The 23,732-nt window shown below is 45.2% G+C and overlaps 1 protein-coding gene across 1 annotated transcript in view; it reads left to right on the forward strand.

The window, feature by feature from the left end:
- NSMCE4A (NSE4 homolog A, SMC5-SMC6 complex component) overlaps window positions 1–23,732 on the forward strand; it is a 28,725-nt gene continuing 4,993 nt past the window's right edge. Inside the window, exons 1-10 of the mRNA XM_029081017.1 lie at window positions 1–298; window positions 1,942–2,022; window positions 5,769–5,899; window positions 8,361–8,509; window positions 9,587–9,692; window positions 16,846–16,936; window positions 18,404–18,498; window positions 20,661–20,709; window positions 21,734–21,825; window positions 21,927–22,020. Of these exons, the coding sequence (XP_028936850.1) occupies window positions 1–298; window positions 1,942–2,022; window positions 5,769–5,899; window positions 8,361–8,509; window positions 9,587–9,692; window positions 16,846–16,936; window positions 18,404–18,498; window positions 20,661–20,709; window positions 21,734–21,825; window positions 21,927–22,010 (1,176 nt within the window). The 3' untranslated portion in view covers window positions 22,011–22,020. The remainder of the gene's footprint in view (window positions 299–1,941; window positions 2,023–5,768; window positions 5,900–8,360; window positions 8,510–9,586; window positions 9,693–16,845; window positions 16,937–18,403; window positions 18,499–20,660; window positions 20,710–21,733; window positions 21,826–21,926; window positions 22,021–23,732) is intronic.

Raw genomic sequence — 23,732 nt, forward strand, 5'->3', positions numbered from 1 at the left:
ATGCCCATGCCCCGGGACGGCGGGGGCGGCGGCGGCGGGGACGGCGGGGGCGGGCGGGCCTCCCTCGGGCCAGGCCGGGCCTCGGCCTCGGCTTCGGCTTCGGCTTCGGCGTCGGGCCCGGGCTCTCTCCGCGGCGGAGCGGGTCCCGAGGGCGGGGAGGCGGGGGGCCGAGCCTCGGGCCGTGCGAGGCCTCCCCCGGAGCGGGCGGGCGGGGAGGAGGCCGGCGGGGTCGAGAGGGACGACGCCAGCCGGAAGCTCATCCGCCATCAGTACCGGGAGCTCATCCACACCGTGCAGCGTGAGCCCCCACCCTCCCCGGACCCTCCGCCTCCCTGAACCTCTTCCCTCCACCTCCCTGACCTCCTTCCCTCCACCTCCCTGACCTCCTTCTTTCCGCCTCCCTGACCCCCTGCCCTCCCCTCCCCCTGACCCCCTGCCCTCCACCTCCTGACCCCCTGCCCTCCACCTCCTGACCCCCTTCCTCCCTCCACCTCCTGACCCCCTTCCTCCCTCCACCTCCTGACCCCCTTCCTCCCTCCACCTCCTGACCCCCTTCCTCCCTCCACCTCCTGACCCCCTTCCTCCCCCCACCTCCTGACCCCCTTCCTCCCTCCACCTCCTGACCCCCTTCCTCCCTCCACCTCCTGACCCCCTTCCTCCCTCCACCTCCTGACCCCCTTCCTCCCTCCACCTCCTGACCCCCTTCCTCCCTCCACCTCCTGACCCCCTTCCCTCCACCTCCTGACCCCCTTCCCTCCACCTCCTGACCCCCTTCTCTCCACCTCCCTGACCCCCTTCTCCCCACACCCCTGACCCCCCTTAAGAATAATAGTAACAATGGCACTTGTTGAGGTCTTACTATCTGCCAAGCACTCCTCCGAGCGCCAGGGTAGATGAGAGTAATCAGGTTGTCGCACTTGGGGCTCACAGTCTTCATCCCTATTTTTACAGATGAGGTAACAGAGGCACAGAGAAGTGAAGTGGCCTGCCCGCGGTCACACAGCAGACAAGTGGCATTCAGATCCACTGACTCCCAAGTCCTTGCTTTCGCCACTCAACCATGCTACATCTTCCCACCCCCGACCCACTTTTACCCTTCATTCAATCGTATTTATTGAGTGTTTACTGTGTGCAGAGCACTCTACTCTAAGCATCTGAGAAAGCACAGTGCAGCAATATAGACGATCCCTGCCCACAGCCAGCTCCCAGTGATCCTCCCCGTATTCCCCAGTCTCCTCTCCCCTCCTCCTGACTCTGCTCCTCCCTGACTCTCCTCTCCACCTCTTTCCACCCCTCCTTCCTCCTCCCTCCTTCATTCATTCATATTTATTGAGCACTTACTGTGTGCAGAGCACTGTACTAAGTGTTTGGAAAGTACAGTTCAGCAACAAGTAGAGACAGTCCCTGCCCACAACGGGCTCACAGTCCAGGAGGGGGCAAATAATAATGATGGCATTTATTAAGCACTTACTATGTGCCAAGTACTGTTCTAAGCACTGGGGTACTTACAGGGTAGTCAGGTTGTCCCACGTGGGGCTCACGGTCTTAATCCCCATTTCAAAGATTGAGGTAACAGGCACAGAGAAGTTAAGTGACTTGCCCAAAGTCACACTGGACAAGTGGCAGAGCTGGGATTTTATCATCTTACTCTCCAGCTTCCTGGTGGGGAGGATCTCAGTATCCAAAGCCCCAGTTCACATGCTGATGGAGAGGACTGCTCCCTTTTGAAGACTTATATCCCCTCACATGATTCTCTTTGCCTCATGCAGTTTTGAAAGTCAATGTAACTTACAAAAGGCTTGAGCAATTTTGAAAATGCGGGAAAAACATAATTGAATTGGTAGATTTTTGTGAACTCTGTGCTCCATATTCAGTACAATTAAAATTAAATGTTTGTATTTTCCAAGTGTCTTTTAATCAAATGATTTTTTTTTTGAATAGAGAATCGAGAGGTAATGCTGAGTTCCAAAAACAATAAGTTAACAGAAGCACTTGAAGAAGCCAACAAGCTATTCACTGGAGGTAATTTTCAATGTTTATAATGGCAGTGATAATATTTATTCAGCACTTGGCTTTGGAGAATTGTACTAAGCACTGGGAAAAATCCCAGTGCCCGGGTGGCGGAGGGGCGTGGGGTTTGGCAATAGAAATTAGGAAGGATGAAACGATAAAAATACCAACACATCGGAAGAAAATACAGTGAGAACAATGCGGTACAGTGTCCAGAAGAGCAGCGTGGCCCAATGGAAAGAGCCCGGATCTGGGAGTCAGAGGTCTTGGGTTCTGATCCCGCCTCTGCTGCTTGCCTGTTGGGTGACCTTGGGCAAGTCACTTGACTCCTCTGGGCCTCAGTTTCTTTATAGAGTAGGTATTCAATTCCAATTCTTCCTCCCACTTAGACTGTGAGCCCCATGAGAGACAGGGACAGGGGCTGGTCTGGTGATCTAGTATCTATCCCAGAGCTCAGTACAGTGCTTGGCACAGAGTAAGCACATAACGGATTATTAGCAGAGGAGCAGAGTTGGGGGTCCCCCATGGCTTAGAGCCGAAGAGAGAACGCAGTTCTGGCTGCAGCCAAACAGATCTGTACTAACAGGTTCAGTCATTCATCATTCAGTCGTATTTACTGAGTGCTTACTGTGTGCAGAGCACTGTACCAAGTGCTTGGAAAGTACAATTCAGCAACAGATAGAGACATTCCCTATACAACAACGGGCTCACAGTCTAGAAGGGGAGAGGCAGACAACAAAGAAAACAAATAAGAATCAATAGCATAAAAATAGATAAATACAATTATGGATATACACACATCATTAATAAAATAAATAGAAAAATAAATATGTACAAATATACACAAGCGCTGTGGGGCGGGTAGGGGCTAGAGCAGAGAGCGGGAGTAATAGTGATGGGGAGGGGAGGAGGAGCAGAGGGAAAGGGAGGGCTCAGCCCGGGAAGGACTCTTGGAGGAGGTGACCTCTCGGTAGGGCTTTGAAGAGGGGAAGAGAGATTGGTGGATGTGAGGAGGGAGGGCATTCCAGGCCAGAGGTGGACGTGGGACAGGCGATAACAAGGCACAGTGAGGAGGTTAGCCGCAGCAGAGGAGCAGACTGGGTGGGCTGGGCTGTAGAAGGGGAGAGGGAGGTGAGGTAGGAGGGGGCAAGGTGATAGAGACCTTTGAAGCCAATAGTGAGGAGTTTTTGTTTGATACGGAGGTTGATAGGCAACCACTGGAGAATTTTGAGAAGTGGGGTGACATGCCCAGAGCGTTTCTGTAGAAAGATAATCCAGGCAGCAGAGTGAAATATAGACTGAAGTGGGGAAAGACAGGAGGTTGGGAGATCAGCAAGGATACTGATGCAATAATCCAGTCGGAATATGATGAGTGATTGTACCAACAAAGTAGTGGTTTGGATGGAGAGGAAAGGGCGGGTCTTGGCGATGTTGTGAAAGTGAAACCGGCACATTTTGGTTACGGATTGAATGTGTGGGGTGAATGAGAGAGGTGGGTCAAGGATGACACCAAGGTTGCGGGCTTGTGAGATGGGAAAGATGGTAGTGCAGTCCACAGTCACGGGAAAGTCAAGGAGAGGACAGGGTTTGGGAGGGAAGATAAGAAGCTCAGTCTTAGACATATTGAGTTTTAGGTGGCGGGTAGACATCCAGATGGAGATGACCTGAAGGCAGGAGGAGATACAAGCCTGGAGGTGGGGGGAGAGAACAGGGGAGAAAACATAGATTTGGGTGTCATCTGCGTAGAGATGATAGTTGAAGCTGTGGGAGTGAATGAGTTTGCTGGGGTGGAGAAGAGAAGGAGCCCAAGAACTGACCCTGGAGGAACCCCTCCAGTTAAGGGATGGGAGGGGGAGGAGGAGCCCACCAAGGAGACCGAGAATGAACAGCCAGAGAGAGATGAGGACAACCAGGAGAGGAGGGAGTCCGTGAAGCCAAGGTTGGATAACGTGTTGGGGAGAAGGGGATGGTCGACTGTGTCAAAGGCAGCTGAGAGGTCGAGGAGGATTAGGATAGAGTAGGAGCCATTGGATTTGGGAAGAAGGAGGTCGTGGGTGACCTTTGAGAGGGCATTTTCGGTGCAGTGGAGGGGACGGAAGCCAGATTGGAGGGAGTCCAGGAAAGGGTTGGAGGAGAAGACTTTGAGGTAGCGAGTGTAGACGACTTGCCCTAGGAGTTTGGAAAGGAAGGGTAGGAGAGAGATGGGATGATAACTGGAAGGGGCAGTAGGATTTTTGTAGGTGGAGTGGGTTTTTTAGGATGAAGGAGACATGGGCATGTTTCAAGGCAGAAGGGAAGAAGCCGTTGGAGAGTGAGCGGTTGAAGATGGAAGTTAAGGAGGGGAGGAGGGAAGGGAAGAGAGTTTTTATAAGGTGAGAGGGAATGGGGTCCGAAGCACAGGTGGAGGGGGGTGGCCCTTGAGAGGAGGGAGGAGATCTCCTCTGAGGATACTGCGGGGAAAGATGGGCAAATAGAGAAGGTTGAGAGCGAGGGGGATGGAGAAGGAGGGGTGATTTTGGGGAGCTCAGACCTGTTGGTGTTGATTTTCCTAATGTAGCATTTGGCCAGATTGTTGGGGGTGAGGGATGGTGGAGGGGGAGGGACAGGGGTCCTGAGGAAGGAGTTAAATGTCTGGAACAGCTGACGGATGTGATGGGCATGGGTGTCAAGGGAAGAAAAATAGTTTTGCCTGGCAGAGGAGTAGGCAGAGTTAAGGCAGGAAAGGATAAATTTAAACTGAACAAGGTTAGTCTGGTGTTTAGACTTCCGCCAGTAACGTTCGGCTCGAGCGTAAGCGTGTAGGAAGCGCACAGTGGAGGAGATCCAGGGATGTGGGTTAGTGGTGTGAGAGTGACCAAGGGATAGGGTAGCGCGTGTGCGTTGAGTAGAGAAGGTGGAGTTGAGAGCATCAGTTTGGTCATGAAGAGTGGGTAGAGTGGATAGGGAAGCAAGATGGGGTGTGCTGCGCTGAGAGAGATGGATGGGGTTCATTTCCTCGTCTGGTCACCATTGCGGTATAGCCCTGCCTGCCTGCCGGTGAGGTGAGGGGCATAGAATTCTGCTCCATTATCCACAATGACCCGATTCTCCTCTTTACACCCAAGTGCTTGGGACAGAGGAAGGGCTTAACAAATACCGTAGATAATGAACTATTTAGATCCCATGACTTTTAGTCTTGTCCTTGTCTTTTTTGGGTTGTTTTTAGGGGTGGTTTTGGGGGGTGGTTTTTTTTTTGTTGTTTTTTTGGTTTCCCCCTTCCATATGTATCATTCATTCAGTTGTGTTCATTGAGCGCTTAGAACACTGTACTAAATGCTTGGAAAGTACAGCTCCGCAGTAAAGACAATCCCTGCCCATCATGGGCTTACAGTCTAGGGGTTAGAGACAGATGAAAAAACAAGTAAATAGGCATCAATATAAGGAAATAGAATTATAGATATAGATATACATTAGTGCCGTGGGGCAGGGAGCTGGGGTAAGAGCAAAGGAAGCGAGTCAAGGTAATGCGGAAGGGAGGGGGAGCTGAGGAAAAGGGGGCCTTTGCGAACCTTCCCCCTTACTCCTAAATTGCGAACCCCTGGAGGGACAAGAACCAAGTCTCATTCTCATCTCTGTATTTTTTCCCAGCATTTATTTCAGTGCTGTGCACATTGTGGATGCTTAATAAATAGGATTACTGCTATTACTACACAGTTAATAATTTGAGTTTGTTGATATCACTGTTCTAAAGCATTTTGACTTTCTTTCCTCCTTAATAGTGTCCCGAGCAAGAGAGGCAGCACTAGATGCCCAGTTTCTAGTTTTGGCTTCAGATTTGGGAAAAGAGAAGGCTAATCAGCTGCGCTCTGATATGACGATATTTGACCCGTCAGCATTTGCTGAAGATTTAGTAAGTCCAAAGCTACCTCACCCTATTCAGTAACTGATGAGAATAATTTTAACAACCTAACTTATTCTGGTATTTTTTATCTGGTATTTATTAAGCGCTTATTAGGTGTCAAGCACTGTTCTAAGCACTGGAGTAGATACAAGTCAGGTGGGACAAATGGGATTCACATTTCAAGTAGGAAAGAGAATAGAGGCAACTGAGGCACTGAAAAGGTTTGCCTAAAGCCACACAGGCAGTTGGCGGAATTGGGATTAAAGCCCACGTCCTCTGGCTCTCGGGAGTGTTCTTATTCCACTGTTTGTTGTATTACTTTCTTTTCATTGATAAGCTCTCTGGCTGTTCTGTGTACCTTACCGAAAGTTTATTTCCTTCAAAAATTTATCATTTAGCTTTCAGAGTTTCCTTTTTATTTTGTTTTTTTAACTGTATTCCTCAGATGTTCCCCATGGTACAGCAGGGTTACGTTCTTTGAAAATGTGGCCATTTCATGGGAGACATTTTCCTATAGATTTACATGTGCTTAATAAGGTTCTCTTTCACAACCAGTTCTGACATGACAGCTGGGCCCTACAAATAAGTCAGTTTACATAGTAAATCCTGCCCCTTCCCTCCCTGTTCCTAGTGGTTTTCCTGCCCTCTCCGTCCTTGACCTCAGTCCCCCTCTTCTCCTGTCATCCTGGTCCTCCCTGTGCACCCTGCTTGTTTGTTTGAGCATCAGTCAGTGCACCTATGTCACTTTCCTCATTTCCCCTTGGCCTACTTCCTTCCAGCTCCTTATTCCAAGCGGTTTTCCCATCCTCTTCCAGCACCCCAAACTCAGCCTTCTCTTCAGTCACTCAGTAGTATTTATAAAGTGCTTAGCAGTGCAGAGTGCTGTACTAAGTACTTGGGAGAGTATGATGCAATAGAGGCGGTAGACATCTTCCCTGCCCACAAGCAACAGAGTCTATTTTTCCCTCTTTCTTAAAACTAGTGATGCGTGTGCTCCCTTGAGCCATGAGCCCTCTTCCCTGCCTTCTGTTGGCTTGTTGGGGAGAACTCGGGCGGGAAGGGAAGTGGCTCCATAAGGCTTGTGATGACAGGGCTGGCCGGATGCCTCTCTAGTCTCAAAATGGAAAAAGTACTGGAGCGTTGGGTTGGAGTGGGGAGGGGAGGCGGTGCCCGAGTTTGAGGTGCTGGGTGGCTTCGGGGAGCCAAAGTCAGTGGGGCCAAGGGAAGAGGTGGTGGACAGAGAGGGGGTTGACTTGCCTGCAGCGATTGGACAATGCCACTTTGGCAGTTTTGCCGCTCGTCCCCTCTGGACCGTCAGCTGGCTGTGAACTGGGAATGTGTCTGTTTATTGTAACATTGTATTCTCCCAAGTGCTTATTACGGCGCTGTGTACCTAATAAGTGCTCAATAATTAAAATTGACCGACTGGCTGACACGGCCCCTGGGCAGGCCTGGGCACTGGGAAGTTCTGGTCGCCTTCCTCTTGGCCGACCCCCTCCCCGTGCCATCATGAAAAGTGGCTAACCGAGTCAGAGCTGCCATGGTGGGAAAGAGCCCTGGGCCGTGGAGCAGAGAGGCGCCAGTGCAGCCCCTGACCAGGCCGATCAATCTGCCTTAGTGTCCTTGCCCAAGTGCTTGCTCAGTGAGCACTCAACAAATACCGCCTGCGTAATAAGCTCGCTCCTTTCTGCATAAATTTTGTAACATTAAAAAAGTGGGGCAATTACGTGCGTAAATTTGGTGTACTGCTGACTGCCTGCATTATGGCGGATGGGCAAGGGAGGAAGTGGTTGGTGCCCCAGCATGTCCTGGCTGGGCTTGGACTTTGACATCTTCAGAGGAGTTAACTAGTAGGGCCTTTTCCCTCTATCTACCCCGCCCCCCACACCACAACCCCAGCCCTGTTGGGGCTCAATACCGCTCTCTGGGCAAGGATGGCCTGTGTTCTTCATTTCCAGCTGGAGAGCTTCCGGAGGGGCCAGACTCTAAAGCCTAGCAGAGAAGAGACGTGGCCACGGGCTTCCGAGCTGGGTTGGCCTTAAGATGCCAGCAGGAGGACCTGGAATTGGGCGGGTGAGGGTTCAGGGAGGACCAGGTGAGCAGAATAGCGCCTTGTCAGCACGAGCTTGAGAAACAGGTCGGGTTAGGACCAAGAGCATCGTAAATGTGGATGAAGTGTGGTTCGGTCCAGTTTGGGCTGGCCCATGATTTCCAGATTCCTTCGGGCCTGCAGGTGGCCATTTCAGACAAGTGGAAATGTGGGACAGGCATGAGTGTGCAGAAGGACTCAATCCGAGCTCCGTCAGCTACCACTGTGTAATGGTCTGTGGTTAGCCTGACTGTTGGAAACTCTCTCATAATAGAGCAGCAGTGAATTAAGTTAGCACATTATTATTTAGACAGCAGAGACTCAGAAATGTGGGTGGTTTTGCCCCTGTGGTGGCCTAATAATTTTTCTCTGTTGCTGCAGCTGACATTCATGGGTCTAAATCGTCTAGAAGGTGGAGAGAATGACAGTGACACTGAATCTGTCAGTGGGTTCTTGCCTGGTGACGCCTGGCACAAATTAGGATCTGAAGCAGAAAAACACTTGAGAAGAGCTCCGACTTTCCACTTCATGTAAGATTATTTGGGAAAAATTCCACACTTGCAGGTATCGCAGTTTTGACAGAAATTCGCAGAGTTCAAGCATGAAGTTTAGATTATTGACAGTGCAGTGGACAAAGCAATAGGGTATACAGAAGAAAGGGCGCTGCCAAGTAGTTGTGACAGTATTGAAGGGCTTAGTGTGTGCAGAGCACTGTGTTAAGTGCTGGGAAAGAGCACACAGGTGGGAATTAGACTGAGCAATGTAAATCATAAATTTGGATAAACTTGAAGTCGCTCATGGTATTTATTGAGCTCATACTATGTGCAGAGCATGGTACTGAGTCCTTGGGGGAAGCAGTGTGGGATAGAGCACGGGCTTGGGGGGCAGAAGGACCTGAGTTCTAATTCCGGCTCCATCGCTTGTCTGCTGTGTGACCTTGTCCAAGTCACTTTACTTCTCTGCCTCAGTTACCTCATCCGTAATATGAGGATAAAGACTGAGCCCCATAGCAGACAGGGACTGTGTTCAACTGGATTAGTTTGTATCTATCCCAGTGCTTAGTACAGTGCCTGGCACATAATAAGCACTTAAAGAATACAATAAAAAAAACAAAAATTAGCAGCCCATTCCTTGCCCATAATGAGCCTACGACTGTTGAGAGCACAAAACATGAACTAGAGGTGAACATTACCATTTTCATCTGTTTAGAAAACTGAAAACCGGGGCAGTGTAATTTTAAAATGGTCTAAACTTAGATACAGTCACTTTTCCAATTCTGTTTAAATAGTGTGAAGATTTATTAGAATCCACTGTAGAACAGTGAATGATGAATGTAAACCTATAAGCCTCAATATGAAAAACCACTACTATTATGATTTTCTGGGAGCTTCCTTCAGAAATTGCTGGGGGAATTCCACCGGTTATTGCTAATTGATTATCACAGGTTACTGGTAGCCTCTACAGAGAAGATGATAGAACTCTTAGCTAGAGCAGGATGTGGGATTACCATCTGTAAGGACCTCTTCTGGCCCAAGCAGCCTAAGCTATAGTTATCTATGCTGTGAAATATATGTGGGCAAGTGATTTTATTTTCTTTTCTCGATTAGGTTGGGCTCATTCAAGACTGATCCTCCTGTACCAAAACCGCGGCTCGAACGGCAGAAAAAAAGTGCCAGGAAGGAAGTCGCAAGGGCAATGCCCACAACGGTTGCGGTTGGTGTCTTAAAATGTTCGCAATTTATAGTGCTCTGAGTCATGGGTAGTGATGAGTTGGGGTGGGTGGGGAAGATTTTTCTCACTCAATAGGAAATTTTCTCACTCTGTAGGTAATGACAGACTGGAACACGCTACCAAGGGAAGTTTCTGGTGATCTTTGATCTATCTTTGATATATGTGCCAGATCTGATTACCCTGTATCTACTCCAGCACATAGTACAGTGCTTGACACATAGATGACACTTTGAACAAAGATTACCATTATTGCTCTAAAATGACTATGCTACCCCGGGAGGATTTAGTTATGTAATACATATGTGCAACATACATGAATTGATAGATAAATCATCTGCCCTGGGTGGTTTAGTCTTATTAATCACTTCTTGAGATCCCTCTCAGAGCTCTGATAGTGGAAATACACGTCCCCATCTGTTTAGCCTGTATGTGAGTCCCTACTCGTCTAATGCAGGGGTTTCCTTATTGACAGACTGAAGGACAACTTCTCTTAAAGTCCGTGTACCCAGACTAAGGCTGGCCACAGGCACAAAAACTGTTTAGTCCACCATCGCCCAAGGCTCCTGTTGTGGAAGAACTAGGTGCGTGTCAGACTCCAGTAGATAACATCGCAAAAATACTCACACAGTCACTCACTCTCTCACACATATATAGGATCGATATCTCAGCCTCAAGTCCTGCAAGAATGATGCCCAGCCTGCTCAGTTATGACTCTTGGTCCCCTCTCGGAACTAAAGCAGTAATACGATGTAACTACCATAAGCACGGGCTTTGGAGTCAGAGGTCATGGGTTCGAATCCTAGCTTGGCCACTTGTCAGCTGTGTGACTTTGGGCAAGTCACTTAACTTCTCAGTGCCTCAGTTACCTCATCTGTAAAATGGGGATTAAGACTGTGAGCCCCATGTGGGACAATCTGATTCCCTTGTGTCTACCCCAGCGCTTAGAACAGTGCTTGGCACATAGTAAGCGCTTAACAAATACCAACATCATCATCATTACCGTATCATATGGTACAGCTCCGTATTATTATTATCATCAAATGCCGTCGAGCTGTTTTCAATTCATAACGACTCTATGGATATATCGTCTCCAGAATGTCCTATCTTCGGCCATAATCTCTAACCTTGCTAACGGCTCTTTTGTTATCGTTGTTATGGTTTCTAGCCATCTAGCTGCCGGTCCATGTTTTCCCAGGACTTTTCCTAGCATTAGTTTCTTCTCCATTAGTACTCCTGATGAGTCATTTGGCCTTCCAAAGACTACTTTGGGTTAATTTGCTCCCAAACCCATTTATCTGTCTTCCGGGCAGTCCATGGTAGTCACCAAAGCCTTTTCCGCCACCACGTTTCAAAAGAATCGATAATCTTTCTAGCCTGTTTTTTCACCGTCCAGCTTAGTCACTGGTAACACCATAGAACTGACAAGTTGTATTTTTGGGGCAAATGCTACATCAGCAGATTTCATGATTTTCTTTTTTCCAGGCTCTTCATAACAAATCTTCCAAATGTTCATCTTTGGTGTATTTCTAGACTTTCCTTTCCTTTATTATTGATCCCAGGAGAGAAAAATTGTCAGCTATTTCAATCTTCTCTCCATCCGCTATAAATGTGTTAAAGCTTACAGTTGTCACGATCTTTGTTTTCTTGGCATTCAAATGCAGGCCCATCTTTTTGCTGAGTTCCTTAACTTTTAATAATAAGCCCTTCAAATCTTCCTCACTTTCTGCTAGTAGGGTGGTATTGTCAGCATAACGAAAGTTGCTTATATTCCTTCCTCCAATCTTTACTCCCCGTTCGTCTTCATCCAAATCTGGCTTCTCTCTTTAGGTATTTGGCAAAATGAATGAACAGATAAGGCATTAAGATACTTCCTTGTCTTACACCCTTACTAATGGAAAACCAATCAGTATCTCCATATTCTGTTCTTATTGTAGCCTCCTGTCCAGCGTATAGGTTCCGTATTAATGCCGTATAAATGGTCTGGCATGCCGTATAAATGGTCTGGCATGCCGTATAAATGGTCCGGCATGCCGTATAAATGGTCCGGCATGCCCGTTTTCCTTAATGGGCTCCAAAGCGTCTCATGATCCATACAAAGACCTTACTGTAATCAATTAAGCACATGCTGGCTTCCTTTTGATATCACCTTGTCCTTTCAGTTATCCAACGGACATCAGCAGTAATATCTCGCATCCCTTCTAGACTGCGAGCCCATTGTTTGGTAGGGATTGTCTGTATCTGTTGCTGAATTGTACTTTCAAAGCACTTAGTTCAGTGCTCTGCACACAGTAAGCGCTCAATAAATGTGATTGAATAAATGAATGAATGAATTCTTCATCCTTCCCGGAATCCTGCTTGAACGTCGGGCAATTCACGTTCCATGTAGGTCTCCATTCGATACTGTAGAATTTTTAGCAGTACTTTGCTGGCATGTGAGACAAGGAACTTGTACGATAATTGTCACATTTAGTTGTATCTCCTTTCTTTGGTATCAGAACATAAACTGATCTCTTCCAATCAGTTGGCCATTGAGTGGTTAGCCAGACCTGTTGACGTAATTTAGTAAGGACTTGAACCAATTCCTCTCCCGCTGCCTTAAACACTTCAGTAGGAGCCTTTCAAAGCCAGGTGCCTAATTTTTGGCAAGACAGCGCAAAACTCATCTAAATTCACTTTCCATGGTGGGTGACTCTAATTCATAAGGAACTTCTTCAAATACTTCTTGTATATTGCTATCCTGGTATAGTTCCTCTGTATATTCCTTCCAACTCTATTTGATTCATTCCACTGACATCATTTATTATTGGTCTGTCTTTGTTTTTAAAAAAGCCAATCTGAAGACAAAATGTTTCCTTAATTTCCTTAATCTTCTGAAATAGTGATCTTGCCCATCCACATTTGTAATTGACTTCCATTCCTTTACATTTGTTGTTATAATATTCCTGTTTGTCTTTCCTGACAGAGCGCTGGAATTCTCAGCTCAGTTCTTTAACCAGTTTCTTTTGTCCTCTGATTTTTGCTTCCTTCTGGCTACTTTCAGAGTTGTAGCTGACATTCATTTTGGCTTCTTTTTGCTTCCTCACTTTTTGCAATACTGTGTCTCTTCCTTGATGACATTTTTAATCTCCATTGGTTCTTTGTTGGTGAGGTTAAGCACCTCAAATGGAACATGATCCTTAAACACAGGGGAAATATCTGTCAGGTCATATTTGGGCAGCTGTAAGGCATGATTGATCTTTCTAAGTTTTAGCGTGAGTTTGCACATTAACAGCCCATCATCTGTTCCACAATCAGCTCCAAGCTATGTTTTTGCTGCCAAAATAGAACTCTTCTATCTCTTTCTACAAATAAAACAGTCTATTTGATTTCTATATAGTCCATCTGGTGAAGTCCATGAGTACAGTCATCTTTTAGGTTGGTTAAATAAGGCAATAAAAAGGTCATTTGATTCACGGAAGTCAGTAAGTCGGCCTCTGGCTTGATACCCATTTCTAAGGCCATATTTTCCAACAACCGTCATTTCCATTCCATTACCAACTTTTGCATTCCAGTCGCCAGTGATAATCAACACATCTTGCTTGCAGTTTTTATCAATCTCTGCATTTCATCGTAAAACCTATGTATTACTTCTTTCGCTGCATCTGTTGATGTTGAAGTATTATATTGAATGGTTTTCCTTTGATGCTAATGGATATCAATTAGTCATTGACAGCATCGACCGCTCCGTCCTAAAGTAGTAAGATGATACTGACACCATATTACCATACTGAGGAGTGTGGCTTAGTGGAAAGAATATGGGCCTGGGAGCCAGAGGATTTGAGTTCTAATCCTGGCTCAGCCACTTGTCTGCTGTGTGACCCTGGGCAAGTCCCTTAACTTCTCTGTGCCTTAGTTACCTCATCTGTAAAGTAGGGACTATTATTATTATCATTATTAATAATTTGTATTTGTTAAGCACTTACTACGTGCCGAGCACTGTTCTAAGTGCTGGGGTAGATGCAAGGAAATCAAGTTGGACACAGTCCCTGTCCCACATGGGGCTCACAGTCTTAATCCCCATTTTGCCGATGAGGGAACTGAGGCTCAGAGAAGTGAAGTGACTTGCCCACAGTCACACAGCAGTCAAGAAGCGGAACTGGGACTAGAACCCAGGTCCCCTGACTCCCAGGCCTGTGCTCTTTTCACTACACCATGCTACTACCTAGTCTTAAGTAGTATAGCTCTTAGAGGAGTTAAATGGATGAAGAAGCGGAGTGAGGTCTGGTAGGTGATCACCCTAAATTAAGTAGTGGGCTGGAGAAGCAAGCAGAACCCTGGTCCAAACACCCCCTCTCAGTCAGTGCTATTTAATGGTACATAATGATGATAATTATGGCATTTGTTAAGCATTCACTAAGTGCTAAGCACTGTTCTAAGCACTGGGGGTAGATACAAAGTGATGAGGTTGTACCACATGGGGCTCACAGTCTTCACCCCCATTTTACAGATGAGCAGACAAGTGGCGGAGCTGCAATCAGAACCCACATCCTCTGACTCCCAAACCCATGTTCTTGCCAAAAGGCCATGCTGCTTCTCTATTGAGCACTTACTATATGCAGGGTACTGTACTAAGTGCTTGGGAGAGTATAGCACAACATAACATGAGAAGCAGCGTGGCTCAGTGGAAAGAGCACGGGCTTTGGAGTCAGGGCTCATGAGTTCGAATCCCAGCTCTGCCACTTGTCGGCTGTGTGACTGTGGGCAAGTCACTTAACTTCTCTGTGCCTCAGTTCCCTCATCTGTAAAATGGGGATTAAGACTGTGAGCCCCACGTGGGACAACCTGATTCCCCTATGTCTACCCCAGCGCTTAGAACAGTGCTCGGCACATAGTAAGCGCTTAACAAATACCAACATTATTATTATTATTATTAACAGACACATTCTCTGCCCATAATGAGTTAACAGTTACAGGGTGAGCCTACTGTATCCCCCATCTCACAGGTCTTCTCTTTGTCTCCAGCTCTTCCCACTTCAATCCCAACTCCCCTCTGTTCCCCCTGGATCCTCTTTCCAAAATGGTGTCTGGAGACACGTGACTGGCCTTTCCTCAGGAGCCTCGGTTGGTTGCCCAACTTCCTCCACATCAAGTGGTTCCCTGCTCTTAATGTCAGAACTGTCCACCAGAAGTAGTAAGATTAATAGGAACAAGAGGAGGAGGAGGAGGAGTATTTATTGAGCCCTTGGGAAAGAAAAAATAAAAAAGTAATATATTCCTTGTCCCTGGCAAGGGCACATTCTGATGGGGGTGACCAAGGTAATACGAAATAAGTAATTGAATAAACATAAATCTGAGAGGGCCAAGGATGGAGATAAACAAGTTTCTAAATTCTGAAGTCGGCCGATGGTTTAATTCGGCAGAGGTCCCTGGGCAATCAATCTTGGTGGAGGAGAAAGGACTTTCGGAGCACTGTGAATGCCAGATTTGGTGGTGGGGGATCTTGCAAAGTGGGGGAATGGTATGAGAGTATGAGGCAGAAGAATTGAGAGCGAGAAACAAGTAGAAGATTGGCTTCAGAGGAGTGGAGAGAGCGATTCTCTGCCCATTATTCCCCAGCTTGCTCTTTCCATTGCTCCTAGGCTCAGTCACCTCAGACCCGTCGCTCACCTGGATCAATTCCAAAGTCGAAGAAGGATATAGGGGTATCCGCTAGGGAACAGAAAGCAAAAAGAGGGGTCTGACATTAATAACATTCTGTTCAGAAGGAAAACCGTGTAGAAAGATGTAAAAATGTTAAGTCCTTAAATTCCTTGCCTCAATTCTCCTCCCTCACCCTTAAATTAATCAGACATATTTATTGAGCGCTTACTATGTGCCGAGCAATGTACTGAGCATTTGGCAGAGTACAAGATTGATTACCCTATAACAGTTGGTAGACATCTTACAATCTAGAGCGGGACAGTAGTAGAAATAAATAAATACATATATACTCATAGGATTGTGTCTTGTGCTTCTGTATACTTTCCCAAGGGCTAAATTCAGTGCATTTCTCTCAGAAAGCAGTCAGTAATAACAACAACAATAATAATAATAATAATAGTGGTATTTGTTAAGTGCTTACTATTTTTCAAGCACTGTTCTAAGCTCTGGTGGGATACAAGGTAATCAAGTTGTCCCACATGGAGCTCACAGTCTTCATCCCCATTTTTCAGATGGGGTCACTGAGGCCCAGAGAAGTGAAGTGACTTGCCCAAAGCAGAGCCGACAAGCGGAGGATCCGAGATTAGAACCCATGACCTCTGACTCCCAAGCCCGGGCTCTTTTCACTGAGCCACGCTACTCCTCACAGCCATTTCAACTACTGCTGTGGAGGCAGAGGAACATTAAGGAGTTATTACAGTGCCCAGACAGACTTAGAGGGTCCGGGGTGATGTTTTGGAAATCTTTGTTCTTACTATGGATCTACCAGCTCTACTGTGTTATCTCCCCGCGAAGCGCCTAATACAGTAAATGCTCAATAAGTACCATCGATTGATGTGTTTGTGCTGCAGGGGAGAAGAAAAAGTGGGGGGTGAGTACGGGGCTATTGGCAGCCCTGAAGTCTAGCTCTTCTACCCTCCTTCCTAAAGTGGGCAGCTGTGGGGAAAGGCAGGTTGAACAGGAGATGGGCATCCAACAATAGGACGACCATGGACGCGGGTAGATGACAGACCTGAAGTGTGATACGGAGTTGGCATGCACGTTGAAAAGCCTGGAAGGGAGAGGGCTGTGATGAGGACGCATTGGTCCTGGATATGCTTTCGAAGGGGTCTTTTTCTCCAACGGGGTTCGAAGAGAAGGGGATGTTCTTGGGCCCCAAGCCATCTTTAAATTTCTGATCGATAGTGTGTTAATTTAAAAATGTGAGAAAGTGTAGTTTGAGTTCAGTGCCATGGTCCTGCAGTTTTATATTGAATTACATTAAAAAGTTTTGAGATTTAATTGCATTTTGTTTTGACATTTTTGTTACCTGGGCATTTTACGCATTGGAAGTGGAAATGGGAAATCTTTTCTTCAGGAATGGGGACCTTTAGCAGCAATTAAAAATGCCTATTTAACTATTTAACTATAGTTACAGTGTAACATACCTTTTTGAATTTGACTTTTTTTTTTTCAGAAGGAAAAAATGGAAGAGTCCCATCAAGAAGCTACGGAAAAAGAAGTTGAACGAATTTTAGGATTGCTGCAGACCTATTTTGAAGACGATCGTAAGTCAGACTCTAATTTGTAATAAAACAGAAGTGCATAATGATTGTGTTTAGAAAGTAATTGTAGTAATATTTGTTGACTACCCACTTAGGTGCGGGGCCCTGTACTAGGCACTTGGGAAATACAGAATGAAGAAGCAACGTGTTCCCTGCCCACAAGGAGCATGCATTCTGAAGTAGGGGAGACAAAAATAAGCATAATTAAGATAAATAATAGAGTTTCCAATATATAGGAAAGGTCGGGGATGAGTGTAAATTCAAAAGTGAAACAGTGTGGCTCAGTGGAAAGAGCCCAGGCTTGGGAGTCAGAGATCCCTCCTCTGCCACTTATCAGCTGTGTGACCTTGAACAAGTCAATTCACTTCTCTGTGCCTCCTCTGTAAAGCGGGGATTAAGACTGTGAGCCCCACATGGGACAACCTGATTACCTTCTACCTCCCCAGTTCTTAGAACAATGCTTGCACATAGTAAGCGCTTGACGAATGCCATCATTATTATTATTATTAAGTGCTAGAGTTGGATGATGGAATTCTATGTCTCAAAGGTGCTGGGAGCTGAATCAGGGGAGGTAATTGACAACCTTATTGTTATTGAGTTAGACAAAGATGTAGAATTTTATATTTGATTTTTAAAAGCGGCATTTGCTTTGGAAATACCATAGACACAGAATTACTCTACATTTTTTGTAAAATTTTGGTGACCCCAAAACAAGGGATGGGATATTTGGGGGGGACTTAGGTCTAACAGTATGGGGAAGAGGAAGAGAAGGGTGGGAAAGAAGAAGAGAAAGGTAAGAGGGCACAGGAGATTGCTTCCATTCATTCATTCAATCGTAGTTATTGAGTGTTTACTACGTGCAGAGCACTCTACTAAACGCTTGGAATGTACAATTCATCAACAGACAGAGACAATCCCTACCCAACAAAGTGCTGCATGTAATAGATATTCCCCCAGCCCTGCTGTGTTGTCAGAGTTCTGATCCTCCCGCGCCTGTCTGCCCTTGCCTCGTCTGTTCTCCTCCTCTTCTTCTCCCAGGAGGAATTGTACTTTTCAATTGTTCAGTAACAATTTAGAAACAACTGTACTTTCCGAGTGTTTAGTACAGTGCTCTGCACACAGTAAATGCTCAATAAATACACTGAATGAATGAATCACAGTTAAATGATTATGTTGAACAAAAAAATAATCTTTCCTTTTTTACCTCCAGAATTGGGGTGGGATAGTTATGCGGTGGAGGTGATTATAAGAGTAAAGATGGTATTTCTTTTTCATTTAAAATAACCCTTAAAAAGTAGCGTACCAGTACTTCAGCATTAAAAAGCATTGCTATTTTTAATATTTGCTTTTGTCCTGACTCCCAGCCTTTATAATTAAGGACTTCACATCTTTCTAGGTAATTACAGTGTTTTCCTTTTGAACAGAATGGTATTAAATGTCAGACCCTTCTTTTTGCTTTCTCTTCTCTAGCCAATACCCCTATATCCTTCTTTGACTTTGTAATCGATCCAGACTCTTTTGCTCGCACAGTGGAAAACATCTTCCATGTTTCCTTCATCATACGGGTAAGGCTGAACCATCTCGAAAACTGATTCTGCTAAGCTAACGTATAAAGCCAGCACTATAATATTTCCATTTAGTTGCTTCCATACACAGCTGGTGCTGATAAAACTAAGGAAAAATCAGTAATAGTATATGGAAATATATATTTTCCCTCCTACTTAGACTAAACCCCACATGGGACAGGTATTGTGTCCAAAATGATTAACTTGTGTTTAGAACAGTACTTGTTAAAGGCTCAACAACATAAAAGAAATAGACTCCTAACCCTAAAATTTCCGATCCTGGCTTCATTTGGGTTTAGGCCAAAACACACACACACATTCGATCGTTAGGGTATATTACCCTGCCAGTTCATAATATATCTAGTTCTATTTTTAACATATACATGATTTGAATATAACACGATTGAAGAAGTCAGTGTTCTTCCCACAGCTTGAGTCTCTTCCGATATTATATGGTCCCCAAGTTGGCAGTAGATATGGCAGAGGGAGAAAAAGTTGTCGGTGAGTTTGAGTGTAGGATATTAGTCAAAGCCTGATATTTATACCCTTCCCAAACTCTGCCCCAGCTTTACTGTACTTTTCTGTACAATACATTGTGTTTCTTTGTATTTTTGCAATCAGTGGTGTTTGTTGAGTGCAGCGTGGTGTAGTGGATAGAGCACAGGCCTGGGAGTAAGAAGGTCATGGGTTCTAATCCTGGCTCCGCTCTGTGCTGTCTCTGTGTGACCTTGGGCACATCACTTCACTTCTCTGGGCCTCAGTTCCATCATCTGTAAAATGGGGATTGAAACTGTGAGCCCCACATAGGACAGAGACTGTGTCCATTCCCAATTTACTTGTATCCACTCCAGAGCTTAGTACAGTGCCTGGCACATAGTAAGCGCTTAACGTATACCATTATTATTATTATTTTACTTTGTGCAGAGTACTGTACTAAGCGCTTGAGAGAGGACAAAATACAGTTGGTAGACACAACCCTTGCTCTCCAGGAGCTTACAGTCTAATGGGGGAGGCAGATATTAAAATAAATTACCAGTAAGAGAAAACAACTATATAAAAGGATATGTACATAAAATCTGTAGGAGTGGGGAGGGAGCCGAAGTACCTAAGTGCTTATGGGGTGGGAGTACTTTACAGTACTAAATACTGTACAATACAATACAAAATATGAAATACAAAAAAAGTACTAATGAGCGCTAATGAGTCTGACTAAGCCTCCCATCTCCTCTGCTCCTCCATCCTTCCCCATTGCCCCGACTCGCTCCCTTTGCTCTATCTCACCTCTCCACTCCCAGCACATGGGTATATATGTACATATTTATAAGTCCATTTATTTATATTAATGAAGTGTATATATCTGGAATTCTATTCATCTATTTTGATGCTATTGATGCCTGTTTACTTGTTCTGATGCTTGCCTCCCCCTTTCTAGACCTTGAGCCGTTAGGGCAGGGATTGTCTCTCTGTCTTGCTGAATTGTACTTTCCAAGCCCTTAGTACAGTGCTCTGCACACAGTAAGCACTCAGTAAATACGATTGAATGGATGAATGGCAAAGGTCTGAAGCATTCAGTGGTGATGGATATGGCTGCAGGTTTAGCCATTTGTATCCCAATATGTCAGACATGATGTATTTTTGAGCCAGCTACCTTCTAACCCACAGATTCCCATTGACTCAGTTGGTATCTATAACAGTTTGTACATGATGCAGCTGTGGCACTGCAGGAGAATTCTCTGGATATCATTTCACTTGGTGACACACTCTGGAAATGGCTACCTTTTTGCAGTACTGAAAAATTAACCTCAATAGAAATGATGTCCAAAATCTGATTGTAGAATTGGGTTTTCTACCACATTGCTGATGAAATCTCCCCTCAGGAATGATGGCTGGCTCCTCGGGCCCATCAGGCAGTCGGTGGTATTTATAGAGCGCTCGTACTAAGCTCTTGGGAGAGTGCGCTAGAGTACAGTTGGTAGACACGGTCCCTGCCCACCAGAAGTTGAAAATCTAGTGCGAGGAGATGAATTGCAGAATGGGGAGGCAGATGTCAGGACCAAAAAGCAGCCACCACCTGCAGCCCTGTGCCCTTCTACGTAGTTCACTTTGAAAATTAAACTGACTCTAAATTTATTTCATAATTGTTCTGTAATGTTGGGTTCTAGGATGGTTTTGCAAGAATCAAGCTTGATCAAGACAGACTGCCAATAATAGGTAAAAAAAAAAAAAAAAAAATCCAAACACTTTGTTTCTGGAGAACTCGCATTGTTAACTAAAGACTAATTAACTAAATAATTGAACTTAATTATAACTATTTTAATTGCATAGCTAGTACTTTTTTTACACTATTAGGCTGTACCCTCCCATCCCCAAAATAGACAAAAACAAGAAAATATGTGAAGGCCAGTGGTTTGTAAGCACATATACTGAAATCACATGTAAATTCTTAAGAACATAGTATGTGATCAAACCTAGACTTAACTGTTTTAATGATGACCAAATATGTGTTTTCACTAAAATGTCAAGCTAATGTATAGCTCAGATTTATTTTTGAAGTTTTGTACTCTGGGGCAGTGCTTAGAGTTGAATGTTTTGAGTTTTTTATTTTTTGGGCATTCAGTTTAATATCAAATAAATATTTCCTAGAAATTTTCATTGTTAGTCATTTAAATAGCTATAAGGGCATATGGGCTACATGGGACATTTAAATAGTTATATTGTTAGACATTTAAATAGCTGACATAGATTTGGGGTCAGATAATACACAGATAAAATTGCTGTTTGAAAATTGACACCCTCCAGATCTTTACTATGTGGATTGAACTTGATTCTCTCGTAACTGGAAGAAAGTGAAAGACCAAGGGCAATTTATGCCCGAGGTGTGGGGAGGAGGAGAGACGCACATGCAAAGGTGACTGAAGCCACAGCATCTAGGAGTTACTCAGTATATTTTTTCAGAACTCCGGGTAGGGTTGCTGAGCTAAAGCTATATTCCTGTTCAGAAAATGTAGAATGAATGTCATAAATCCCCCAATACATAAAAGGCCAGTTAATCTGTGTTTACCAGCTATGAAAAAGAAGGCAATACCATTTGAAAAAAAACTGTATAAGGACATAATTTTAAAGAGGTTTAGTAGTTGGACTCTTTTAAAGTTGGAATCTTTGGTAAATTCAGTCTTTGGAGATTGGAAATTTGGGAGTTTTAACTGCTGTCTTCTGAAAATGTGGGTCCAAACAGAGCCATCAGGGGAAGCTAAGGAAAACAGAAGTGACCAGGAAGCCCTGGTACGGAACCAGGGAGTTATCTCTCTGAGCTATGAAGATTGGAAGGTAAAGCACTGAACTGATTGGACTTCTTTTTCGTACTTTGTCCTGGGTTGTTTTATATCTGAATAATGCAAACTGTTTTCTTATTTTTGTTTTTCTCCAAGGACATTGTGGAGACTTTTGAAATCACGCAGGCTATGATATCCCCTCCGTCTCATAAACCACAGGGTGCAATGGAAGAAACTTAGTACTCAGTGTGTAAGTACAATTAAAATCATTTGACTAATTTGTAAAATGCTGAGAATTTTGCTTGAAAAATTTTGTGCCCGTGGTCATTAGAACTGGCTCAGACCACTGGTGGTAATTGCCAAATATCTGGCTCCTCAGGCAACATCAGACCTAAAGTCTCTAAATAAACCCAGAGGCCTCGGGTAGAGTTGTCTGATTTTGGGAACAGGTTATCTGCCCCTGGCTGACTGTAGCTTGACCTTGGGCAAGTCACTCTACTCTGTGCATCAGTTTTCTCATCTTTAAAATGGGGATAAGATATCTGTGCTCTCCTTTATTTCTAAAATTGTGAGCCCTGAGGGGACAGGGAATTGATCTGACCTGGCTATCTTTTATCTACCCCAGTACTTACCATGGAGCTTGGAGTGCAGAAAGTGCCTAATAAATATCAATTTATAGAGAATCAATTTATAGAGAAAATTCATCCCCTTTTAAACTGGGGATTATTCATACCCATAGCCTTTACTCCTATTGAAGGGAAAAGCATATCTTTTGCTGCTAATTCTTTCCAGTCTATAGGTAGGCAGGGGAATTGTGAAAAACCAAGTGGGAGCCCACAACCCCCACCCCCACTTTAACCCAATCAATCAATCTTATTTATTAAGCACTTACTGTGTATAGAGCACTGGGCTAAGCGCTTGGGAGAGTAAAGTGTAACAGAGATGGTGTTTAGGTTCCCTGCCCACAGCAAGGTAGAGGGGGACACGGGCATTAAAATAAATTACAGTTGTGTATCTAAGTGCTGTGGGGCTGAGGGGTGACTAAGGGGAGCAAATCTAAGTGCTGGAGTGACAGAAGGGAGCAGAAGAGGAAACGAGGGCTTAGTCAAGGAAGGACTCTTGGAGAAGATGACTTTTAGTCAATTGTATTTATTGAATGCTTCCTGTGTGCAGGGCACTGACCTAATTACTTGGGAGAGAACAGTACAACAATAAACAGACATCTTCCCTGCCCACAACGAGCTTACAGTTTAGAGGGGTGTCACGAGCCCCCGGTTCATACCAACCAGGGGAGCCTTGGTGACACATAGTAGAAATCAAACCATGCCTCTGATCACCAACGTTACTACGGAAAGTTTTTTACTCAGTTTTACCAGCGTGCAAGGAAGTGACACACATGCACACTCACTCCACTCCACCAAGGGTCCAAGACCAGTCTGTGGGCAAAGGAGCCCGTTCTGCCATTGCTTCTTCTTTCTGTTGCCTTCTGCTGCTTTCGAGTGCTGCTCTCCCACTGCCTCCATTGCGTGTTTCTCTGCTGCTTCAGCCTGCCTCTGTGTGTACCTGCTGTGCTGCTCTTCTTCCATGTGCGCTTCTGTCTGTGTGCCCTTTGTGGGCCTGTCACAATTCAAAACAAGCACCTTTTATCTGCCTTAGGCATCGCAGTTGGTTATCTACGTGGCAGTCGTTGATTAGTTCTGGCTCATTACCAGGTAGAACAGGGCGAGAAGGCCACGATTCCCTCCATGCTCCGCTCCCATAGGCCCGCAATCACCTGCTCTCCATCAGTGCCTTTGCTGGCCTCTTTCTTGTTGTTGTTCACGGGATCACAAAGAGTCACTAACAAGGCAGCTGGTTGTGGGCTTACCGTAAGGACAGACATTAATATACATTAATAAATTATGGATATTTACATAAATGCTGTAGGGCCGGGAAGGGGGTTGAACAAAGGGAGCAAGTCAG

Source organism: Ornithorhynchus anatinus, chromosome 16, assembly GCF_004115215.2.
Source record: "Ornithorhynchus anatinus isolate Pmale09 chromosome 16, mOrnAna1.pri.v4, whole genome shotgun sequence".
NCBI lineage: Eukaryota > Metazoa > Chordata > Mammalia > Monotremata > Ornithorhynchidae > Ornithorhynchus > Ornithorhynchus anatinus.